The 19,361-nt window shown below is 56.6% G+C and overlaps 1 protein-coding gene across 8 annotated transcripts in view; it reads right to left on the bottom strand.

The window, feature by feature from the left end:
* Positions 1–286: 286 nt before the first annotated feature.
* Positions 287–19,361, bottom strand: part of TXNRD2 (thioredoxin reductase 2) — a 45,064-nt gene continuing 25,989 nt past the window's right edge. For 5 of the 8 annotated variants that reach the window (XM_036353192.1, XM_036353197.1, XM_036353195.1 and 2 more), the window contains 6 exons: positions 9,594–9,730; positions 6,463–6,558; positions 5,890–5,982; positions 4,192–4,263; positions 3,925–4,022; positions 1,582–1,705 (listed from right to left, as the gene is read on the bottom strand). In XM_036353192.1, coding sequence (XP_036209085.1) covers positions 1,582–1,705; positions 3,925–4,022; positions 4,192–4,263; positions 5,890–5,982; positions 6,463–6,558; positions 9,594–9,730 — 620 coding nt within the window. Of the gene's footprint in view, positions 573–1,497; positions 1,706–3,924; positions 4,052–4,191; positions 4,264–5,889; positions 5,983–6,462; positions 6,559–9,593; positions 9,731–19,361 lie in introns of those variants that run through there. The other 3 variants (XM_036353191.1, XM_036353193.1, XM_036353194.1) reach the window with 3 other exon arrangements.

Here is a 19,361-nt window from a genome sequence, read left to right as displayed (position 1 = left end):
GACAGAAAGCCTCCAACCCCTGCCCACTCCTGTCGCTGGGTCACACTGCTGGCAGGATGCTCACCTACCGGGAGCTCAGAGTACCTGTGAGCACAGAGGGTCCCGGGAGGGGTTCCCCTAGATCTATGCTGGGAGGAAGGGTCGGGGTCATCCGAGGCACTGATGCTACCCAGCTCCTGTCGCAGAACAATCTGGAAGCAGTTCCCAAATGATGAAGGGAGGTGATGGGGGGGAGGGGGTGACAGGCTGGTGGGGGCACATCGGGGGCACCACAGGCAGGGCACACTTCAGGAAAACACCCTCTTTATTTGCACTCCGGAAATACCAGGGGGGCTCAGACGTGGGCAGCCCACAGGGTGGGTTTCTGCGCAGGTCGTCATCATCTGGCATCGGGGGCCTGGCAGGGCCGGCCCGAGCAGGAGGGGCAACAGGGCAGGTGTGGGGGCTGACGTCCCACGGGAGCCATCCCTGCAGGGCACACGGGCAGTCCATCCAGACACGCCGCCCACGCCAGACACCTCCAGGGCTCTCCAGGCAGGGCGGAGGGTCGCCTGGGCTGGGCCTTCAGTGTCCTGCCAAAGATGGGGGTCAGCATGAGATGGCCACACCATCCCCGCATACCCGTGGCCACCACTCTCGTGCCCACACGCAGGGACCCTCTCAGGGCACATCTACCCTGGGATGAGTCACAGGGAGCCCTGTTCTGTGAAAAATACTCTTCGATGATAAAATTTTTATCATCTTTCAGGTGTGACACTCAGGTAAGAGTTTCCTCAGGTTCCCTGTGTTTGTCTGGATCGAAGGCAGCCCTGACCGGGGCACCCTGGTGGAGCAGGTGCCCCTGGAGAGGCCCTGAGCCACTGCCCATGGGACCCTCGGCCACTGCACGGCCCTTCAGGCTGAGGCTGGAGGATGCTGGGACTGAGAGATGAAAGGCTCTGACCACAGGCAGCCCTTAGGCAGGGGTCAGGGAGGGTCTCGCTAATGTCTTCCTCCTCAGAAGAGGGTTGGAGGCAGCAACGGCAGCCAGAGGCTTCCGGCCGCTGCCGGCCCCGCCTGGCTTTGCGAAGCTCTAGCAGAAGCAGCTGTGTGGCAGCAGCTGTGCGCAAGGCAGCATCTCCACCTTCTGGGCGAGAGAGAAATGAGCGGGTGCTGCTCTGCACGGAGCAGGACTGGAGAAGGAGGCCCGCTCCTCCTACCCAGCAGCCCACTGAGCTCAGCCTGGGGGCACTTTCCACACCCAGTGTCCCACATGGCACCGGCCACCTGAGATGGGTGCGAGCCCAGCCTCAGGGCACTTCCTGCCTGAGGGAGCAGCGGCAGCCAGGCCAGGGTCTGGGGCACCCTGGGGAGGTGGGACCCTCAGTGGCCTCCTTTCCCATCCTTGTTTCTTTGGCTACTATGGCCTGTGAGGTGACCCAGCAGGTACAGCCTGCCACGCACCCTTCCCCCTTCCGTCACGGCTCTACCCTTACTTGGAGCCCACCCCACACGTACCTGGATCCAAAGCCCCGAAGGGCCTGGCTGTGGGGCAGCAGGTGTGTCGTGTGCCCTGGGCTTGGCAGGGATGGCGGCTTAACCTCAGCAGCCAGTCACGGTGGGGTCCAAGCCTGAGCGCTTGGAGATCCGCAGTTTGGTCACCTCCTCGGCACAGGTAGGGTGGATGCCCACGGTCCGCATCACCTGCGCGTAGGAGGCACCACATCTACACGCAGGGGGAGGGGCAGTGAGGCCGGGCAGGGAGACGTGTTCATGTTACCCTGTCCCCGGGAAGGCGGCACACAGGAGGGCACCTCAGAAGTCTTGGTCTTCTCACCCCCTCCCAACCCTGGCCCCCACCCTCTCTCCTCCAGCCAGCAGCCAGAAACACCTGCCAACACCTGCTGGACCCATCCCATCTCCCTCCAAGAAGATGCCTGCAGTGGCCAAGCGGCCCTGCCTCAAGCCCGCCTCCCACCTGAGCCTCCCTCACTTGCTCCAGCCTGGCCCCCTGCCGCTCCCAGCCCACCAGACACAGCTCTACTTGGGCTGTGGCTCCAGCCGGTCCTGCTGTGGGCCCACTTCCTCAGTCTGCCTGAGCCCACTTTTTACTACGGCAGCCTGGACCTGCCCAGCCCCCCCCCCCCCCCCGGCCCGCTCTTCCGCTCGGCACCCGGCACTTAACACGCAAGTGCCGCCTGCATGCTCCCCACGCACTGCGCGCTCTTTGGCACGCTGTGTGTGGGCACCCCACAGGGCACGCCCATCGCACAGCTCTTCTTATGTCTGCACACGCGTGCTGGAATGGCTAGCCGGTGGGAAGAGTCCCGCCACGAATGACTAGTGTGTTCATTTCACATGTGGACAGAGGGCCTTCCTCCCGACTGACGGAAACGTCACTCCGTCGCTCCACTGACCTGCTCAAAGCTTCAGCGTCTCCGCTGTGCAGACGCTGGGAAAGGACCTGGGGTTTCTTGGTGTTTCAATTACATTTTAAAATCCTGATCGAGACACATCAGCTCTCCTCTTATTTTTATGTTCTTTTCCTCTGAACTGCCTATTCATGTTCTCTGTCTATTGGATTCGTCCTGTAATTACTACTGTTGATTTCTAAGAGTTCTTTGCATAGGAAAGAAATCAGCCCTTTGCAGCTGCAGCATTATTGAAAAGGCTGCCGCATTTTAAAGAGTCTCCAGAAATTGTTCCAGCCGAGTGAGTCCTGGCAAAAGCAACCACAAGCCGGAGCATGGAGACGGCTCCGTGGGAGAGCCGTGGCTCTCCGTGTTCCAGCGGCCAGAGAGCTGGGCTGGAGCTGTGGAGGCCGGCCTGCCAGCACTCACACAGGTCAGTGGGCTGGGTTCCAGGGGACACCCTCAGCTGTTCTCCTTGTACCCAGGGTGGGCTGCCCTCCCCACAATGGGCTCTGGCAAGGCTCAGTAGAGCTTTGTACCAGGCACATGGGCCTCCTTCCAAAGGTCACTCTATGTAAGATGAATCCGTGATTAAGGACCACAGACACGTTCCAAGGATGTTACTCCAGTCCTGGACCCAGCCCTGCCCACCCTCCTCTCCTCCAAGGCCCAGCTCCCCTTCCCCTCCAGGGAGAACCTGACGCCACAACCCAGTGATCACCTGGACATGTGTGGGAAGGGCTAGGAGGGCAATGGTGGGCCTGAGGCTCGCTGCCCTATGACGGGTGCCCCACCTGAGGGCCCATGCTGCCCATGGGGAGGCTGAGGTGTCCCTGGGACGTCTGGACTAGACCCTCGCCTTTGCAGCCCTCCATCATCAGGTTTTCTGGGCATCGACCCTGCTCCTGGAACCTCCACACACCCCAAGCATCCGTGGGGATCCGGAAGCACATGTCTTCCGGATGACATGAGTCCAGCCCCTCCCCCCACCCCCCGGCCTCTAGCAGGCCCACACCCAGCTGCCCAACCTCCTCACTGCCCTAGACAACCCCCTCATACCCAGAACCACCGTCAGCAAAGGCTCCAGGCAGGGGCCCCACAGTGCACAGCCTGTGCCCAAGATCCAGATAATGGCTGGGGCTCCAGCAGACGAGTGCTTGCCCAGGGGGGCTGGTGCCCACAGGACACCTGAGGCTGAGACCTTGCTCATGACCACCTGGGTGCATTCTGAGTTAGAGAAGACCCAAAGGGTGACCTCCCCCGCCCAGGGCCAGCCAAGGACAGGATGCTCTCCTCTTGCTCCCCACACTGGCCATACACACTCAGTGTGGCCGGCTTCACAGGGTTTGGCTGGAGAAGAAAGCTGCCTCTTGTCTGGCTGAACCTGCCCCATCTGAGCAGACGTTCTGCTGAAAACACAGACAACACTACATAAAAGCAACGTCAATGCAGCGGACGTTCACTGTAGTGCTGCCAACAGTCGGAGGGACACCCGTCTGAGCATCGAGTAACAGCCGCATTCTTCCGGACTTACTTGATCCCCAGAGCAAATCCTTGAGTAACTTCACCTGCGTTGGGGCCCAGGAAGTGCAGGCCCAGCACCGGCTTTGGGGGCTTCTGCAGGCACACCATCTGAAAGCCACATTGCCAGCTGCCATCTGCTGGAGGTGGGACCCGGGCTGCATGTGGACCACCCCCCAGTGTATGTGTGGCCATGGGGGGCTCCCCCACCCCCGGGGCCCACTCTTTCCCTCTCTCTCACCCCCTGGCATGCCCCGACTGGGCCCCCGAGGACACGCACCTTTATGTAACACTGGGACGCGTCCCGTTCAGCCACTGTGAACTCGAGAGGCTTATAGTAGGCGTGATAAACCTGGCGACAAGATACCGATTCCTGGAGTCAGTGGCTGCAGCCAACCAAGCCCCCTGGACATTTCCCAGCTCTGACAGGCTGTGTGAACACAGCAGGGACTTGGGATTGCCCACTTGGTTGTGGTCTGGGGCCAGGACATGGCTGGCTGGCCTTGAAGAGCACCCCTCTCGCCCACGCACAGGCAGTCAATGGCCAGAGCCACCCTGCAGGGCAGGCCTCGCCCATTCAGGCCGAGATCCCCATGAACCACAGCAGCAGAGCAGGCGCCAGGTTAGCGCCACCCACTGTGACTGGTCACTGAGCCCAAAGCTCAGCACAGGGCATGGGAACCGCCCAGGAGTGCAGTCTGAGCGGACGCTGCGGAGTGACCGGGTGACAGGCAGTGGGAGACAGGAGCGGTTAGCGGGTGGCCATCTGGCCTCCCTCAGGCACCCTGGGGCTTGGTGGGCCCTCACTGAGCAGGGAGGAGGGGGCAGGCGCAGGGGGCCCCCAGCCCACACCGGAGCTGTCGGACAAAGGCTTTCAGCACCCGAGAAGGGACCGACAGCGCGTTCAGGGCTGCGGCCGAGTAAAAAATGAGCAGGGCCCTCACATGTGTTGCACAGCCATTATTAATTAATGGAGCTTCAGAGAATATTGTTCTAACTAAGACAGAATTGTAAAAAAAACAAACAAAGGGTATTTGGCCATTCAACATTGTGAAACATAAAACAACATTATAAAATGCCATGAACATATGTCCCAGTGTACTTGCGATGAATCAAACAAAAATAGCAAATAAAGTGCTGAGGGGAAGGCCGGCCTGTCAAGCCTGGCCTGTTGATGGAGGGGACTGGGGCACTGGGGCAAGGGGCAGGCCGTGGAGTCCAGTGGCTTATTCCCAGAGGGCACCAAGCCCTGCTGTGGTGACCACATGGGGTCTGGTTTCTAATCGGTCCGCCTGCAGGCTGCTGCAGCAAGAGGAAGCCACACTGAAGGATGACTTTCCAGCATCCAAAGTCTCTCCACATCCTGCCAGGCTGCCTGGGCACGCGCTGTGCACCCCCAGGCACAGCTGGCCTGTCGGAGCAGACCCCAGAAGCAGCCTCGTCTGCTGAAAGCCCTGCCTCTGGGATGAGAGGCCAAGTCTGGGCTGTCAGGGGCCTGCGGGAACTAGGAGGGTCTTGAAGAGGAGCAGAGGCAGAAGCTGGCATGGGGCTGGGTGGGGTGAGGAGTCACAGACTGCAGGAACCACAGGGGAGTTGGGGAGTCGCAGGAAGTTGAGGTACCTGGGGGCAGGCCAGGCTGGGACAGGAGAATAGGGGACGAGGGTTAGAGGTCAGAGTGCAGGAGAAGACTTTCCAGGTCTAGGGAGACATGTGCCCCTGTGAGGTGGCCATACCCCAAAGCTCCCAAGGCCACCCTCTAACACTCCCATTCACATGTCCCTTCCAGCCACCTCACAGCCTCACAGCCATGGCTCTGGGCCCCGCCTGCTCCTGCCCTGCAAAGATGCAGTCCTGGGATGCAGGAAAGCCAGCACTCCTGCTCACCAGCTGGGCCTCTCAGGGAGGGGGTGCCAGAGGGCACGGGTGTCACACAGGTGTCACGTTGTGGCAGCCCCTTCTGCTTGGGGCCCTGACTTACCTCCACATGCTCCTTTCCGTGGCGTGCCACAGCCGCCTCCTCGGACAGCCCCACACAGCCATATTCCAGCGGGGTGAACACTGTGGTGGGGACCTGGAAAGACACACCCTTAGGGACCCAAGATTGAAGATTCTCACCGGGCCAAGTTATCAGACATGCTGGCCGGCAGGCCACAAGCAGTGGGAAGACTCACTCACTTATTCCTGGGCTCTACCCACAGAGCTAAACTTCACATATATATGCACACACACACACACACACACACACACACACAAGCACTGACATGCACCCACCCATTGATGTCCACACACACACACACAGACATGCACCCACCCATTGATGTACACACACACACATGCATGCAGATGTGTACATATACACCCATATGCATGCACATATGCACAGACATGCACAAAATGCAGACATATATACACACAGGCATGTATGTACTCACACCACACACCCACATGCACATACACAGACGTGCACATACATGCACCTCACATGTAGACATGCACACATACCCTCACACTCCAGGCTGAAGTTAGCCTGTGAAGAGCAGTGAGCACTCACATTGTCATAGTCCATCAGGTCTGAGGACTGGCCGCAGAGCCTCTGGGCCAGGAGCCTCCCTGCCAGGATAGCTGTGGGTGTCAGCTCGGGCCGCCCCTGACGAGGAAGGAGAGGTGTGCAGTGAGTTCGGCATGTCTTGTAAGGGAGTCTGTGCGTCGCCCTCCACCTTCCTAGTGAGGTGTCTCCCTTTCAGAAACTCCCAAACGCTGTTTGCTGCTGGGCCTCCGCAGTGGGACAGCAGGCCCTCCGCAGGTCTGTGGTTCTCTCTTCACTCCCTCTGTGCTGCTCTGGGCGGTCACACCTTCCCCGGCAGAGCGGTGAGCTGCTAATGAGCCTGCCGGGCTCCCTTGTGGCTTCTACCTGCACCCCTTCTTCATGTCAGTGACCTTGCAGAGCTGAGCCCACAACAAAGCTCAAAAGGGATCCTGCTGCCACTCATTCAGTGAACTGGGATTCTGGCTAAACGGGGCCCTGGAAGCATTCTGTGTGCTCCGGACACAGCTCATCACAGCCCATTACAAACCCAAAATGAAAACACCGCTCTGCTGGGGACCCCTCTGTCCTAGTGTGTGTCCTGCAGGGGGTGGGGGGCGGGGGGACACAGCCCCCAGCGTTCCTGCATGGGTAGGCCTGGGACAGGCTGCCAATCACCTCTGCAGCAGCAGGAAATGCAGATGTTGTTTGACATTCCAGAAATGAATGGAGATCCACAGAGATAACTCGGGAGAGCGGGCTGTGCATTCCACCGAGCCTGGCTAGTTGCGGAAACCTCCAGGCGCACGCTCACAATATCGCACTAAACAATGGCTCCCCCCCAACCCGGACCATTGCGGTGTTAACCCTTGTGCCTGCTCAGAATGACCTTTCCAAGTAAGCGAATTTAATATCTGAATAAACGATGCCTTGTGTGTGCCGCATGTTCCTGGCCACATGGTCTAAAACAGCGGTCGCTAATCGGTGGTCTGCGGACCACTGGTGGTCCACGAGGTCCGAAAGGTTGGCGACCGCTTGTCTAAAATATTACAGTTTCTGCTGTGTTAGCACAAGCCCTGCAGCGGATGGAACACCAACTCACTCAGCTCCCGGGGTGCGTAGAGAGCGCATCCTATTCGAACTGGGCTCTCTCCCAAGACCATGATGCTATCTCAGGGCACAGCTCACAGGATGGACACCAGCAGCGAATGCCACTTCCAGGCCTCAGAGATCACAGTGAGCAATGGCTGCTGGCTATGCCGGCTGGGTCCACGGGACACTTGAGGACATGTACAGCCACTCACTTCCGTTCACACAACAGGACGATTAGGTGGTCAACGGTGACCTGGAGGGGAACTGACCAGAGCTCTGGCCACACGCCCCAGCTGAGCTGTCCCCGAAGACCCATGCCAGAAGGGAAAACTGGCCCTTCAGGAACCATGGGAAGGCTGGGCCTTGCATGTACCTGCCCTGGCCTGTCTCCATGTGCCCAAGCTCTCCCGAAGGCCCCCAAATATCATGACCACAGCAGAGGCTGGCAGGTGACGCTGAGGGAAGGATGGTCCCACAGCATCAGTGACAACTGCCTCCTGTGTCCTCTCAGCTCCAGGATGCCTCACCTAGCAATCCACTCACCTTAGATACTGGCTCCCCTACCCCTAGGCATTTCCCAAGGTGGGTTCCCTGGTGTACCTGGGCACAAGCATCCTCATTCAGCTCCCCTGTGCCCTTTCTAGCTCTTCTCCAGCCCAGGGTTCGCTCACCCCACCCCCCCTTAGGTCTCTCCTGACCCAGTAACTAAGCATCTTCTGAATCCGAAATAGTTTACTCATTTATTTGTCACCTGTGACCACTACCAGAATGTTGCCTCTTTGAAGCCTGGGATTTTATCTGTTCCTGCAGTGGCCCCAGAACCCAGAAAAGTGCTTGGTACCAGAACAGTGGGCACTCAGTCAGTGCATGAGGAATGAATGTAAATTAGCCTATCACTGTGGGTTTAATAGCCCTCCCCCACCCCAATTCACCTCTGCTTGGAACCTCAGAATGTGGCCTTATTGGGAAATAAAGGTCTTTGCAGATATGATTAAGGTGAGGATGGAGATGAGTTCATACTGGATTAGGGTGGGCCCTAAATCCAATGAGAGGGTCCTGCCAAGAGACGAACAATAGCACAGCCGCCTGAGGAGACGGTCACGTGAGACAGAGATTGCAGAGCTGCAGCTCCGAGCCTGGGCCGTCTGGGCCATCAGATGCTAGGAAGGTCCTTCCCCCAGAGGCTTGGAGGGGGCGACTTCAGACCTCCAGCCTCCAGCATTAGAGAAAGTCAGCTTCTATCGTTCTAAGCCACCCAGTTTGCGGTGATTTGTGATGGCAGCCCTGGGAAACTGACATACATGTCAATGATGCCAGCAGGTCTCAAGGCCAGGAGGCTGTTGGGGTCCGGGTGCCTGGTGCCCCTCTCAGTTCCCTTTGACCAGGAACTCTCCTGAGCCACTTCCTCAGTATGTGCTGCACACGTGTGGGGCAGGCCGACTGCAACTGAGGCTTTTGGAGGAGCAGGGGCCCCACAACTGACCAGCTGTAGGTCTTGCTAGGAGCCTGTGAGGGGACAGGGCTTCCACCAGGGACTCGAAGGTGGTGTGCACCCTCCTTTCCAGGGGAGGGAACAGGCAGGCCTGAGTGGGGCTGGGTCCACACCCTGTCAGGCTCCAGCGCCCTCAGGCCCTGCCCGTCTACCAGTCCAGGGAGAGTACTGACCTGCCCAGAGATCAGAGCGTAAACTGAGGCAAGGAGGTCAGATCCAGTGCTCTGGGGCCAACATGGCAGCATTTCCAGTGCCTGTACCTCTGCCCACGTGCGGGGAGGTTGAGGCGGCCACTGCAGTGAACAGGTGCCATTGCCTCAGAGCTGACGCAGCAGTTTGCAATAGGAATCTACTAACGGTGCTCCAAGCCGTCCCCACCTGCCCTCCATGGCAAGGAAGAGCATTCGAGAGAGCAGAGGCTGATGCCCAATTCCTCCCAGAACTCAAGTCTAATGGCACCTGGGACTTGGCCCAGAGCCTCTGTCAGCCATGTGTTTCCCCAAGGCCTGGCCAGGGTAGGTGGCCAGGGTGGGGGACCGGGGGAAGGGGTTCAGGCATCGGGCACTAGCCATACCTCCGCTGTGTCTCCAATGGCATAGATATGGGGGACGGAGGTGGCTTCCTGGGCATCAACCAGGATCTTCTGACTCTCAGGATTGGTGTTCACTCCAGCCTTCTCCAAATTCAGATTTCTGGTTTCTGGAACTCGCCCTGAAGGAAAGAAAGAGCAGTTTATTTATTGCAGTTTTCTTTAGCAGTTCTGACCAAGATCCCTTGGTTTATTTGAAACACTTTACCTACTTTAGAATTGGTAAAACATCAAACACAAACATTGTCAGGGACTCCTGGCCCCACAGGCCTCAAACACACACACACACACACACACACACCCTTTCCATTTGCACAAAGAATCAATGGAAGGATGAGGCAGGACCAGCAGAAACAGTGGGCCTCAGAAAGGGAGGAAGCAGGGGGAAGGGACAGAGACAGGAATAGGATTTCTCTAAACACATCCTGTGATACAGTTTTGTTTTCTTAATCGTATATATGATTACATATTTAAAAATAAATTTAAATTTAAAATGGGGAAAAAATCCCTATGACTTATAAATAACCCGAAACCAAGGGGCCTGAGTGTGTATGAAGCTGGTAACGGCAATAGAAAGATGCTTTGTTCAAAAACTGAAGGAACCAACATTTTAACTGAACATCCTCAGAGGGTTATGTCCTAACAATAAGTAAATCTGCAAACAGCTCTGGGGTGTTGCAGAGAACAGTTAAAACCTCGTAATGTTAAATTTGAAATTCATTATTTTTTTAAAATATAAAGTTCCTGGTTCTCACCACAGAAAGGTCTAGAAGCAGTGAGGACCCAAGGGCGATATGCATCGAGACTGATCACTAAGCCTCCGCCATGAAGGGGCCGGGATCGGGGCGCAGCCCACTCCAGGCCTGGGTGCCCTGGACATGGCAGAGCAGCCACAGACACGATGTGACAGGGCCATGCAGCTGGTAAAGACATCACGTCCCCCGGGAAGACACGGACTGTGTACACCCAGGCCCCTCACAGAAGCTGGGGCTCCTGTCCTGCACGTGCATTTTCCACTCAGGTCTCTATGGAGCCCATCTGTGGGCCTCAGGTGAGCTGACGGCCTTAAGTCCCCATATGGCCCTTCCCGGGGTGGACTGACCCCCTTCCACTCTCTGTGACCCCTGGGCTCCCCATGCTCCTCCTGACGGGTCGGACTGGGGCAAGGGCAGCATTTCATAGGGATTTTATGCTCCTATCCTGCCATCAGATTATTTGAGTGGGTAAGCTGTGGCCTTGCGTCCCAGGTGCCACAGGGAGGGGAGCCAGCCCTGAGCAAGCAGCGAGAACGCACAAACCCACACGCTGCTCAGGGCCTCAGGACAGGCCCCTCGGCCGCTCTAGGGGGCTAGAAGGTGGTTCTTGCGGCGGCTCCATGCTGCAGACCTCAGCTCCCCCACTTGTGTGTGTCATGACCTGCCCAGCAGACAGCCCCAGCTTTGAGAGAAGACCTGCGCCAAGGGGCAAAGCACACCACGCCCACCCCTGGTGCAGTCAGCTTGGTTAATCCTGCTCTTGGGTGCAGAGCCAGGAGGGGCAGGGACAGTGGTCCCGGGGTGCTGGCGCAGTGCCTCCCTGCCAGGCTCCACATGCCACAGCCTGGGCGTCATCACAGCGGAGCTGTCAGCCCGGATCCTTTTATCCCTCATCTAGTCGATGTGGCCTCACTGAGCAGGAAGTGGCAAAGGCAGCTCTTCCTGCCCGACCCTTGGAGGGTAGTGGGCAGCTCATGGCCCCCAGAGGCTCAGGGTGATCCCCTAATGACAAAAATTAATGATTTCTAAGGCATAGTTCCCACAACTTGCAGTGGCTCAGACACACAAGAGGTCGGGTAGCGGGTGGTGCCAATCTGAACATCTGGAGGACCAAGCCGTGTGAAAGGGAAACCTCGTCTCCAGCTGCTCTCTTGAAGCGGGAAGTCAAAACAGAGACTTGGCTAAGCCGCGCTTCTCAAGTTCATGGGGAGCCGGCTCCAGCCTCTTCACTCCGCTTGGCCACAGGAATCGGGTGCCAGGCAGGCTGGCACCCATCACCAATCAGGCCAGACATAGGCAACAAGAGGCTCCGAGGTCCCTGCCTTCTGACGGCACTAGAGTGGTATGAATGGAGACCCGTGAGAATGCAGAGCGGGACATGCCACCGCAGCCAGTGTCCTGCCCTGGACAAGATGGCCTGGGGGGGCCAGGCCTGACTCCCGAGTAAGGGAGATTGGTCTTTTGGAACCAGCGGGCACCCAGGAGCCCTCGTGCATTTGGGAAGGGACTGGAACATGCTGTGCCTCAGTGAGGAAGGAGCTGGGCCCTATGGGCAGAACTGGAGGGGGTTGGCTGGGTGGGCCAAGGGTCCCTGCAGGCAGAGAGCTCCTAGCTCAGCCCGCTGGTTCTTCCCCAGGCCCCCAGTTCTGCGGAACACAGCATTCAGCAGCTCACCATGCCCACCGCTTCCTGCGGATTGCTGGGGGCTGGGGCAAGCCGGTGCCCCAGACCCACTTGCTCTGATGCTGACCACGCTGTACCCGAACTCTCTCCTGCACTGTTGCCTGGCCAGTCACAGGAGACCAAGAGCATTTCCTCACATACCTCGTGGTAACCATGGTAACTACACACCTTGCAGATGCCAGCAAACCACATCTGAGGTCCTGAAGAAAATACAATATCCCCCCTATTCACGGACGTGATACATTCCAACACCCCCAGTGGATGCTTGAAACCGTGGATTGTACTGAAACTTATACTTTTTCTTCTTATACATCAGCACTTTTCAACCTTTTTCATCTCATGGCGCACATAAACTAATGACTAAAATTCTGTGGCACATCAAAAAATATCTTTTTTGCCAATCTGACCAAAAAATAGGTGTAATTTTGATTCACTCACACTGGACGGCTATTGTTATATTGACTGTTGTCGTTTTTTCGTTTGACAATCTAAGGGAAAACATGTCAGAGCTCCTGGCTAGTCAGGTATTGCATGTTTTAGAAATTCTTGCGGCACACTGGTTGAAAGTCGCTGTTATACATGCATGCCTTTTCACTTAAAGGAAGCACTTTATGGCTTCTCGTTGGCATATTCTAACCGCCAGTGTTACCACTCTTCTGCTTTGGGGCCGTTACTAAGTAAAATAAGGGTTATTTGAACGCAAGCACTGTAATACCTCGGCAACTGATCTGATAACAGAGATGGCTACTAAGTGACTAATGGGGGGAGGCAGGTACAGCGTGGACCCTGGACAAAGGGATGATTCACGTCCCAGGATGGAGTGAGTCATGCAAGATTTCATCCCTCTACTCAGAACAGCATGCAATTTAAAACGTATGCACTGTTTATTTCTGGAATCTTCACTTAATATTTTTGGACTTCAGTTGACTGTGGGTAACTAAAATAGCAGAAGGTAAAACCATGCCTAACAGGGGACTACTATATAGATAAGTTTAAAAGTAGCAAATTTGTTACTTAGTAACAAATTTATGAATAACAAATGCATGAATCAGGTTGCCTCTATAGTCCATTTTGAAGCCAGAATTTTTAGGATCCCCGGAGGCCCAGAGGGGGGAGAATGGGTGCCATGGTGGAACCCAGTGGCTGGCCACACAAGCAGGGTAGCTCTACCACATGGACAATGCCCAGCCGCGGCCCAGGCTGTACATAAATGGCACAAAGCAAGATGCAGACAAGTCATCTCCTTGACCATTTTCCTTTTATCTTATTTAAAAATAAAGGTACTACTCTGGCCGGTATGGCTGTTAGTTGGTTGGAGCATCGTCCCGTAAACTAAAACGTTGCAAGTTTGATCCCTGGTTCGGCTGTGTATGGGAAGGCAATTGATTGATGTTTCTTTCTCACATCAATGTTTCTCTCTCTCCCTTCCCCTCTCTTTAAAATCAATAAGCATGCCCTCTGGTGAAGATTAAAAAAATAAATAAAGATACCACTCCTCAAAGGATTTGGGGGAAGAGGGGAGCCCCCACCATGCCCCAGGCTGCATCACCCTGCATGTCACACACAATACTCCCCCCCAATACCCCTGCTCCGCCCCGTACAGAATCTCTCCCCCTTCAGCCTGGGCTCTTGGCACCAGCTTGGGTCCAAGTTTCGCTGAATGGCTCCCCTGGTGGGACTCCTGGAGGCTCCCAAGTCTCTGCTCCCTGGACACCACGGGGCTGGAGATGGCGATCTGTCTACATGTCAGTTTAGATTCATGGGGCAGGTCCTCAGAAGAGGGCCATGGGCCAGGTGGGGCCCGGCAGACGCCGCACCCCCATGGCTCCTTCTCGGGCTCTGCTCTTTCCCAAAGGGGGTGTTGAGGGCTCAGCGCTCTCAGTGCTGATCTTGACTAGCAAACTTATTTTTTGGCCTCGCATTTACTCTATTTCCTCTTGCGAATTGTCAGTTCCTGCCTTTTCTCATTCACTTATAGACATTTTCATGACTTTCTTGCCTTGTAAGAGCTTCTTAGGGAATACACGTATGATACTCTGCCGTGTTACAGCAAACAATGAGAACATTAAAATTCCAGGTACAAACAGATGTTCTCTCTTCCTCCTCAGAGGCCACAACCATCTGCATAAATATTTGAATGGGCCCCACCACGCTCTGCCCTCACCAGGCCCAGCCTTGCCCATTGGCTAGTCCCTCTGGAGGACCATGTGACCCGTGGTGTCTCTGAGGTGAAACAGTCCCTCCTTCCCAGCACCCACCACCCAGGGCCCCAAAGTGGTGGCAGAATCAGCATTCAGCCCAGATGTTCTTGGTACAACCGGATGGGCCAGCCCTCCTCTGATGCCACAGCTGCTGCTGCTCACTGGCCACCACACCACGCAGCCGCTGGAGAAGCCAAATCTGAGAACCCCAAGAACCGCTGGTCAATTACTACTTGCTCTGCCGGGCACTGGGGCGCAGATAACCGGGCACAGGCAGCTTCACGTGCCTCTTCCATCCATTACGGGAAGACGGGCATTCCCCCCGATTTCACGCCTGCCTGGAGCACATGTTCTGACGAGTGAAGGGCAATCCGTGTAACGAGGTAAGATTTAAGTGCCAGCAGGGGTATGACAGGGCGAGTGAGGGCTGTGATCAGAGAGATGCAGCAAGGATTTGCAGGAAGCAGCTGGAGGCTCAGTGCCGGGAGCTCGGGAGTCTAGGCGGCTGGACAGGCAGCGTGGGCGAGGGCCCGGAAGCAGCTTCACACATAGGCTCATTACGGCCCCCACAAGCGACCCTCCTGAGGTGCACGTGGACCCCCAGAGCTGGCCACTCCCCCTGGCCAGGCCTGTGCAGCACCTCGAACCAGGCACAAATGGGAACTCACACCTTCGGAATCTCTAGTTGGATTTTCGGAGCCTTAGTTTTCAAAAATGCATTATATATGTTTTGTCCTCCTTCAGACTTCAGGGGAAATGATAAAAACAGCAAAGGGCTTCTTTTATTTTCTCAAATGGCCCCTTCTCAGTGAGTCCCAGGCGCATCCACAGCTGCAAGCCCGCCAGGGACAGAGAGCTGCTATCCTGCTGGCCTCGGCATCCCAGGCAGGGCTCCATGTTTGTTGAATGAATGAGTGAGGTCCTGGGCCTCAGTGTGACCTGAGGTGGGCTGCTTGCTGGGACCACCAGCATCCACCAGGGCCTCCTAGGCCATCATGAGGGAGCCTCTTACCTGGAAGGCTCCTTGGACAAGCGGAGCGAGCTTGCCCCTTGGGGCGCACATGTCTGTTGGCCAGAGTCCAACTGGAAGACCATGTGTGGGTCTTTCCTGACTAAGCCTGTATGCCAGCACGGGCATCGCATAAAAAAGCCACGCTGGCCCTGCAGTCAGCCATGGACTCAGTGCAATCTCCAGCTCAGTCCCAGCTACAGCCGGGTCCAAGGGACCCCTGGAAGGAACGTGCTCCCTGGCAGGCGGCAATTATAGTTGTAACAGTTAGAGATGTAATTCTCCCGCTGTTGGCTGCTCCGAGTGGCACTTGCAGAGTTGAGACTGTGCACATTAATGTGGTGCCCATTTATCTCTAGGAGAACTTTCACTAAGGTGTGTTTTCTTTCCTTTTTTCCTAATTGGTTTCTGCTAAGTTCTAACCATAAATCCTGGGTTTGACTTGGTTAAGAGACCCCATCTGATCCCTGTGTGCACCGTCGCTGGCTGGCTCTGGTGGCTGTGGGGGGCACGGTGACCCTGGACACAAGGAGCTGGCTTGCAGACCTGGCACAGCTCTCCATCCTGGCTGGTGGCTCATCCCAAGCAGAGGGCATGAGGCCAGTCTGGGAGCACAGGGCACTGTTTTCCCGCTGCCCCTCTCCTGGCTTCTGCCACTGCAAGCCGGGGCGGAGGGACATGAAGGTCACAGCCGATGGCGCTGCTTCAGGAGCGGTGGTGACTGCCGGCCACACGGTGTGGTAGGGAAGCCTGTGGCCACTCCCCTGGGCCTGTGAAAGTGCCGATAGGCACGCGCTCCATAAATGTCTTCTTTTCCTCCAAAAACAAAGCATAGACACAGCAGATTTGGGTCTCTCTTGATGTCAGTAATTACAAACTTGACATGTGCACTGACCTAAAAAGGCATTAGAATATCAGAAGGAGAGTAGTTCATTCTTTAAGGCCAGCGGCTCCACCTTGAGAGAGGGAAGGGAGGGGGGGCACTGGGTGAATCGAGGTATCTGTCACAGAGCAGTCTTCTGTGTGTGACCTGTCACAGCCAGGCCACTGCACAGTCCCCTCTGGGAAGGAGACAGCCACACGCGTGCTTTCCTATAGCCGTAGCAAGATGCGGTCCCAGAGAACAGGCCTGGTGGCCTTGGACCCAAGCCTCTCCAATCCAGGTTGCATCCATGGGTAGCCTACAAGTTCCTCCCCAACATCTATGACCTTGAGGAGCCGGAGCCCTGGACTGCCTCTTCCTTTTAGCTGGACTCGGAGCACTCTCACCCATGAATCCCCAGCCCTGGGGCTCAGTTCTGTTGTGCCTCCTGCCCCCTCTCCTGCTGCCTGGCACCGTGGGGGAAATTCCTCAGGGACTTTGGGAGCCGTGTGGGTGGTGTGGCGGCGCCATCTGATGAGCACAGGTGAGCACGGACGGCTACCATGTGCCCTGGAACACAATCCCGGGGGCAGAGGGAGAAGAGCTCCAGGCCGAAGTCCACCCTGGACAGATGTGCCCCCTCCCTGGGCGTGGTGGGCCCCCATCATGGCTCCCTGGGCACCTCCTGTGCCCCTGGCCGTGGTCCAGTACACATGCTGTGTGGGTGGGCTACACTCAAGAGCGGCTCATGGTGGGCGCCTCAATGTGGTGGTTGATGGAAGTGGGAGCGCTGGGCCCCCAGTGCCTCAGCGCCAGGGCCTGCTGGCTCCTTTTACGCCCCCTTAGCGGCTCAGAGTGACCTAAGGCGGACAACCACAGCTCTTCTGCTGGGACGGAGCCTGAGAAAAGGAAATGGCTTCAGGGCTGATTCCCCAGGTCCCACCCAGGAGACCCTGGGGGCTCCCGAGGCAGGTCTGGAACAGCCCTCCCGGCACTGTGGGCGCTGAGAACACGGCCATCTGGCTCTTCCAACAGTGAGCAGAATGCCCAGGGCCCGGGATGGATGTGCCAAAGCCTTCATCCTTCCCTCGAGTGAAGGACAGCATCTTCCCGAGAGGCTGGAGATGCTGAGGGGCAGGGGTTTCGGCTTGTGACTTTCCAGGCTGCAGTCCAAACCCCTTTCGTCCGCACTTTGAAATAAAACCTAAGCTAAACTAAAGCTGACCACCAGCCTAGAAGCATTGACGCTCGAAGTGTCCACTCCTGACAACTCGTCCTGCTCCTGCTCCCCCAGACAGCGAGGATTCAGGCCACAACTGGTTAACTGTGCAGGGCGAATTCGAGCCGGCAGCACAGGCTGACTGTCTTCACTCAGCACTGTAATCGGCACATCTGCAGACAGGAAATCCTCCTCGCTGCGAGTTCCCAGTCTATTATCTGAGACACCTGGTGTGGGTGGGTGATTCAGAGACAAACAATGAGAGGGCCCCCTGCACAGCAATTAACTGCTTTAACTGCTAATGTGTTTAATCCACCACGTGGAGATCAAGGCTGCTCGGAGGAAGAGGCTCAGAGTCCTCCTTGGCTTCCAGACTGCAGGGCTGACTTTGCCATCCCTGCATGCACTGTCCTCGCCAGCTGTGGCCCAGGCATCAGGCACATGGGCATCCGGGCTAGGCCGGCACTCAGCCCCACTGGAGCTCCTGGCAGCCCTCTGCGTGTGTCCATGGGACATGAGGGGCATCCTTCCCTTTTCTGTTTTTAACTGATGTCAAAGCCCAGCTCACTGCTGGGGCGGGATGTCCGGTCCAAGAGCTCTGTTGCACCAGCTGTGTGGCCCCCAGGGCGTTTTATTTTAACCTCCTGGATCGGATCATCCTTTATTGCGAGTAGAAATAGAGCTTTGGTTAAAGGCTTACAGGAGTAAACCGGCAGAAAACATTCCCAGTCGTTCAACTGGGAAGTAGCTCCTGATGTTTACAAAACCTGGCCCAGGAGCGAGCAGCAAAGTCAGCACATGCCCGTGCAGCCCCAGAAGGCGTGCCAGAAACCGCCGCCTCCGCAGCGCCGCCTGGGGAAGCAAGGTCAAAGGCCAAGGGCTGTGAAAAGCTTACACCCCCAGCATCAATCACGCCGGGCAGACTGTCTGGGGATGCTCTTTTTGAAAACACAAAAAATAAAATGAGCTCCTGGTGGGGGAGGGCAGGCATGCATGTTGGGGGGCCTAGCTTGTCATCCACCAGGCCCCGTCTGGGAGCTGGGCGACCCTAAAGCTTTCCGAGGGCACAGACCCTTGCCCTCTGAGCTGCTGCCATCAGCATGGCCTCAGCAGGTAGTGCTGGGTACAGGCTTGCGCCTCGGTGCAAAGGTGGAGCCCAGGGAGGTGGGGGCACAGAGACGTCAGAAGACGCAGGGCTAGTGCTGGGGTACAAACGGGAGAGAGAAACATGCGCCTCCGAGTTTAGAGCGGAGTTAAGATATTAAAGGTCAATTTACCTTTCTGGGTCTGAACAGTTAAACAATCTTTCAGTGTTCATCAGCATAAACCTACCTAAAGTTTACTTTTACAATTGGATCAAGAATATTTCCCTTGGTAATTTACTGAAGTTTGATGAAGAGGCACTAAATTCGCTCTGGGGCAATTCCGATCCTTCTCCTTGTTCCTCAGATCTGCTCATGTTGACCACCAAAGTGAAGAGCTGACTCCTCTGGAGTTCAGCTCCCCTTGTGATTTCCGATCACTCTGAGCAAGTCGGAGAACAGGCTTTTCAGAAATCCCCTCTGTGATGCAAACCTGCTCCTCAAGGTGCACAGGAACCGAGCCACCAGGTCTTAGCCAGCACCGACCGGACGCCCTCTGAACGCTCGGTACCCACGCGCTTCATGGGCATAAGCCCGATGACAATCCTGTTAGCCACATGGATTTCCAGCCCACGTTCACCGAAGAGGACAACTGACCAGGCGGAGAAAACCCCTCACACTGAAAACATCAAGGGTGAGCAAGACCCCGATTTAACATGCAAGTTGGCGGGTGATGAGGAAAACGGCTCTAACCCCAGAAGCCACAGCAAGAGCGTCCCAGCAGAGACCAGCTCCCGAGGGCATGGTGTCTGGGCCCCTTGTTCTCCCTACCCAGCTCCAGGCCTTTCCTCAAAGCCCATTCCCCTCCTGAGTCCAGCCCAGGTCCAGGCCCTGGGCAAGGATCTTCCCCCACCACACCCACACTCTGCACCCTCCTCCTCG

This window comes from Myotis myotis, unplaced genomic scaffold (genome assembly GCF_014108235.1).
Source record: "Myotis myotis isolate mMyoMyo1 unplaced genomic scaffold, mMyoMyo1.p scaffold_m19_p_20, whole genome shotgun sequence".
In the NCBI taxonomy this organism is placed as follows: Eukaryota; Metazoa; Chordata; class Mammalia; order Chiroptera; family Vespertilionidae; genus Myotis; species Myotis myotis.
This window is presented reverse-complemented; position numbering and strand designations above follow the sequence as displayed.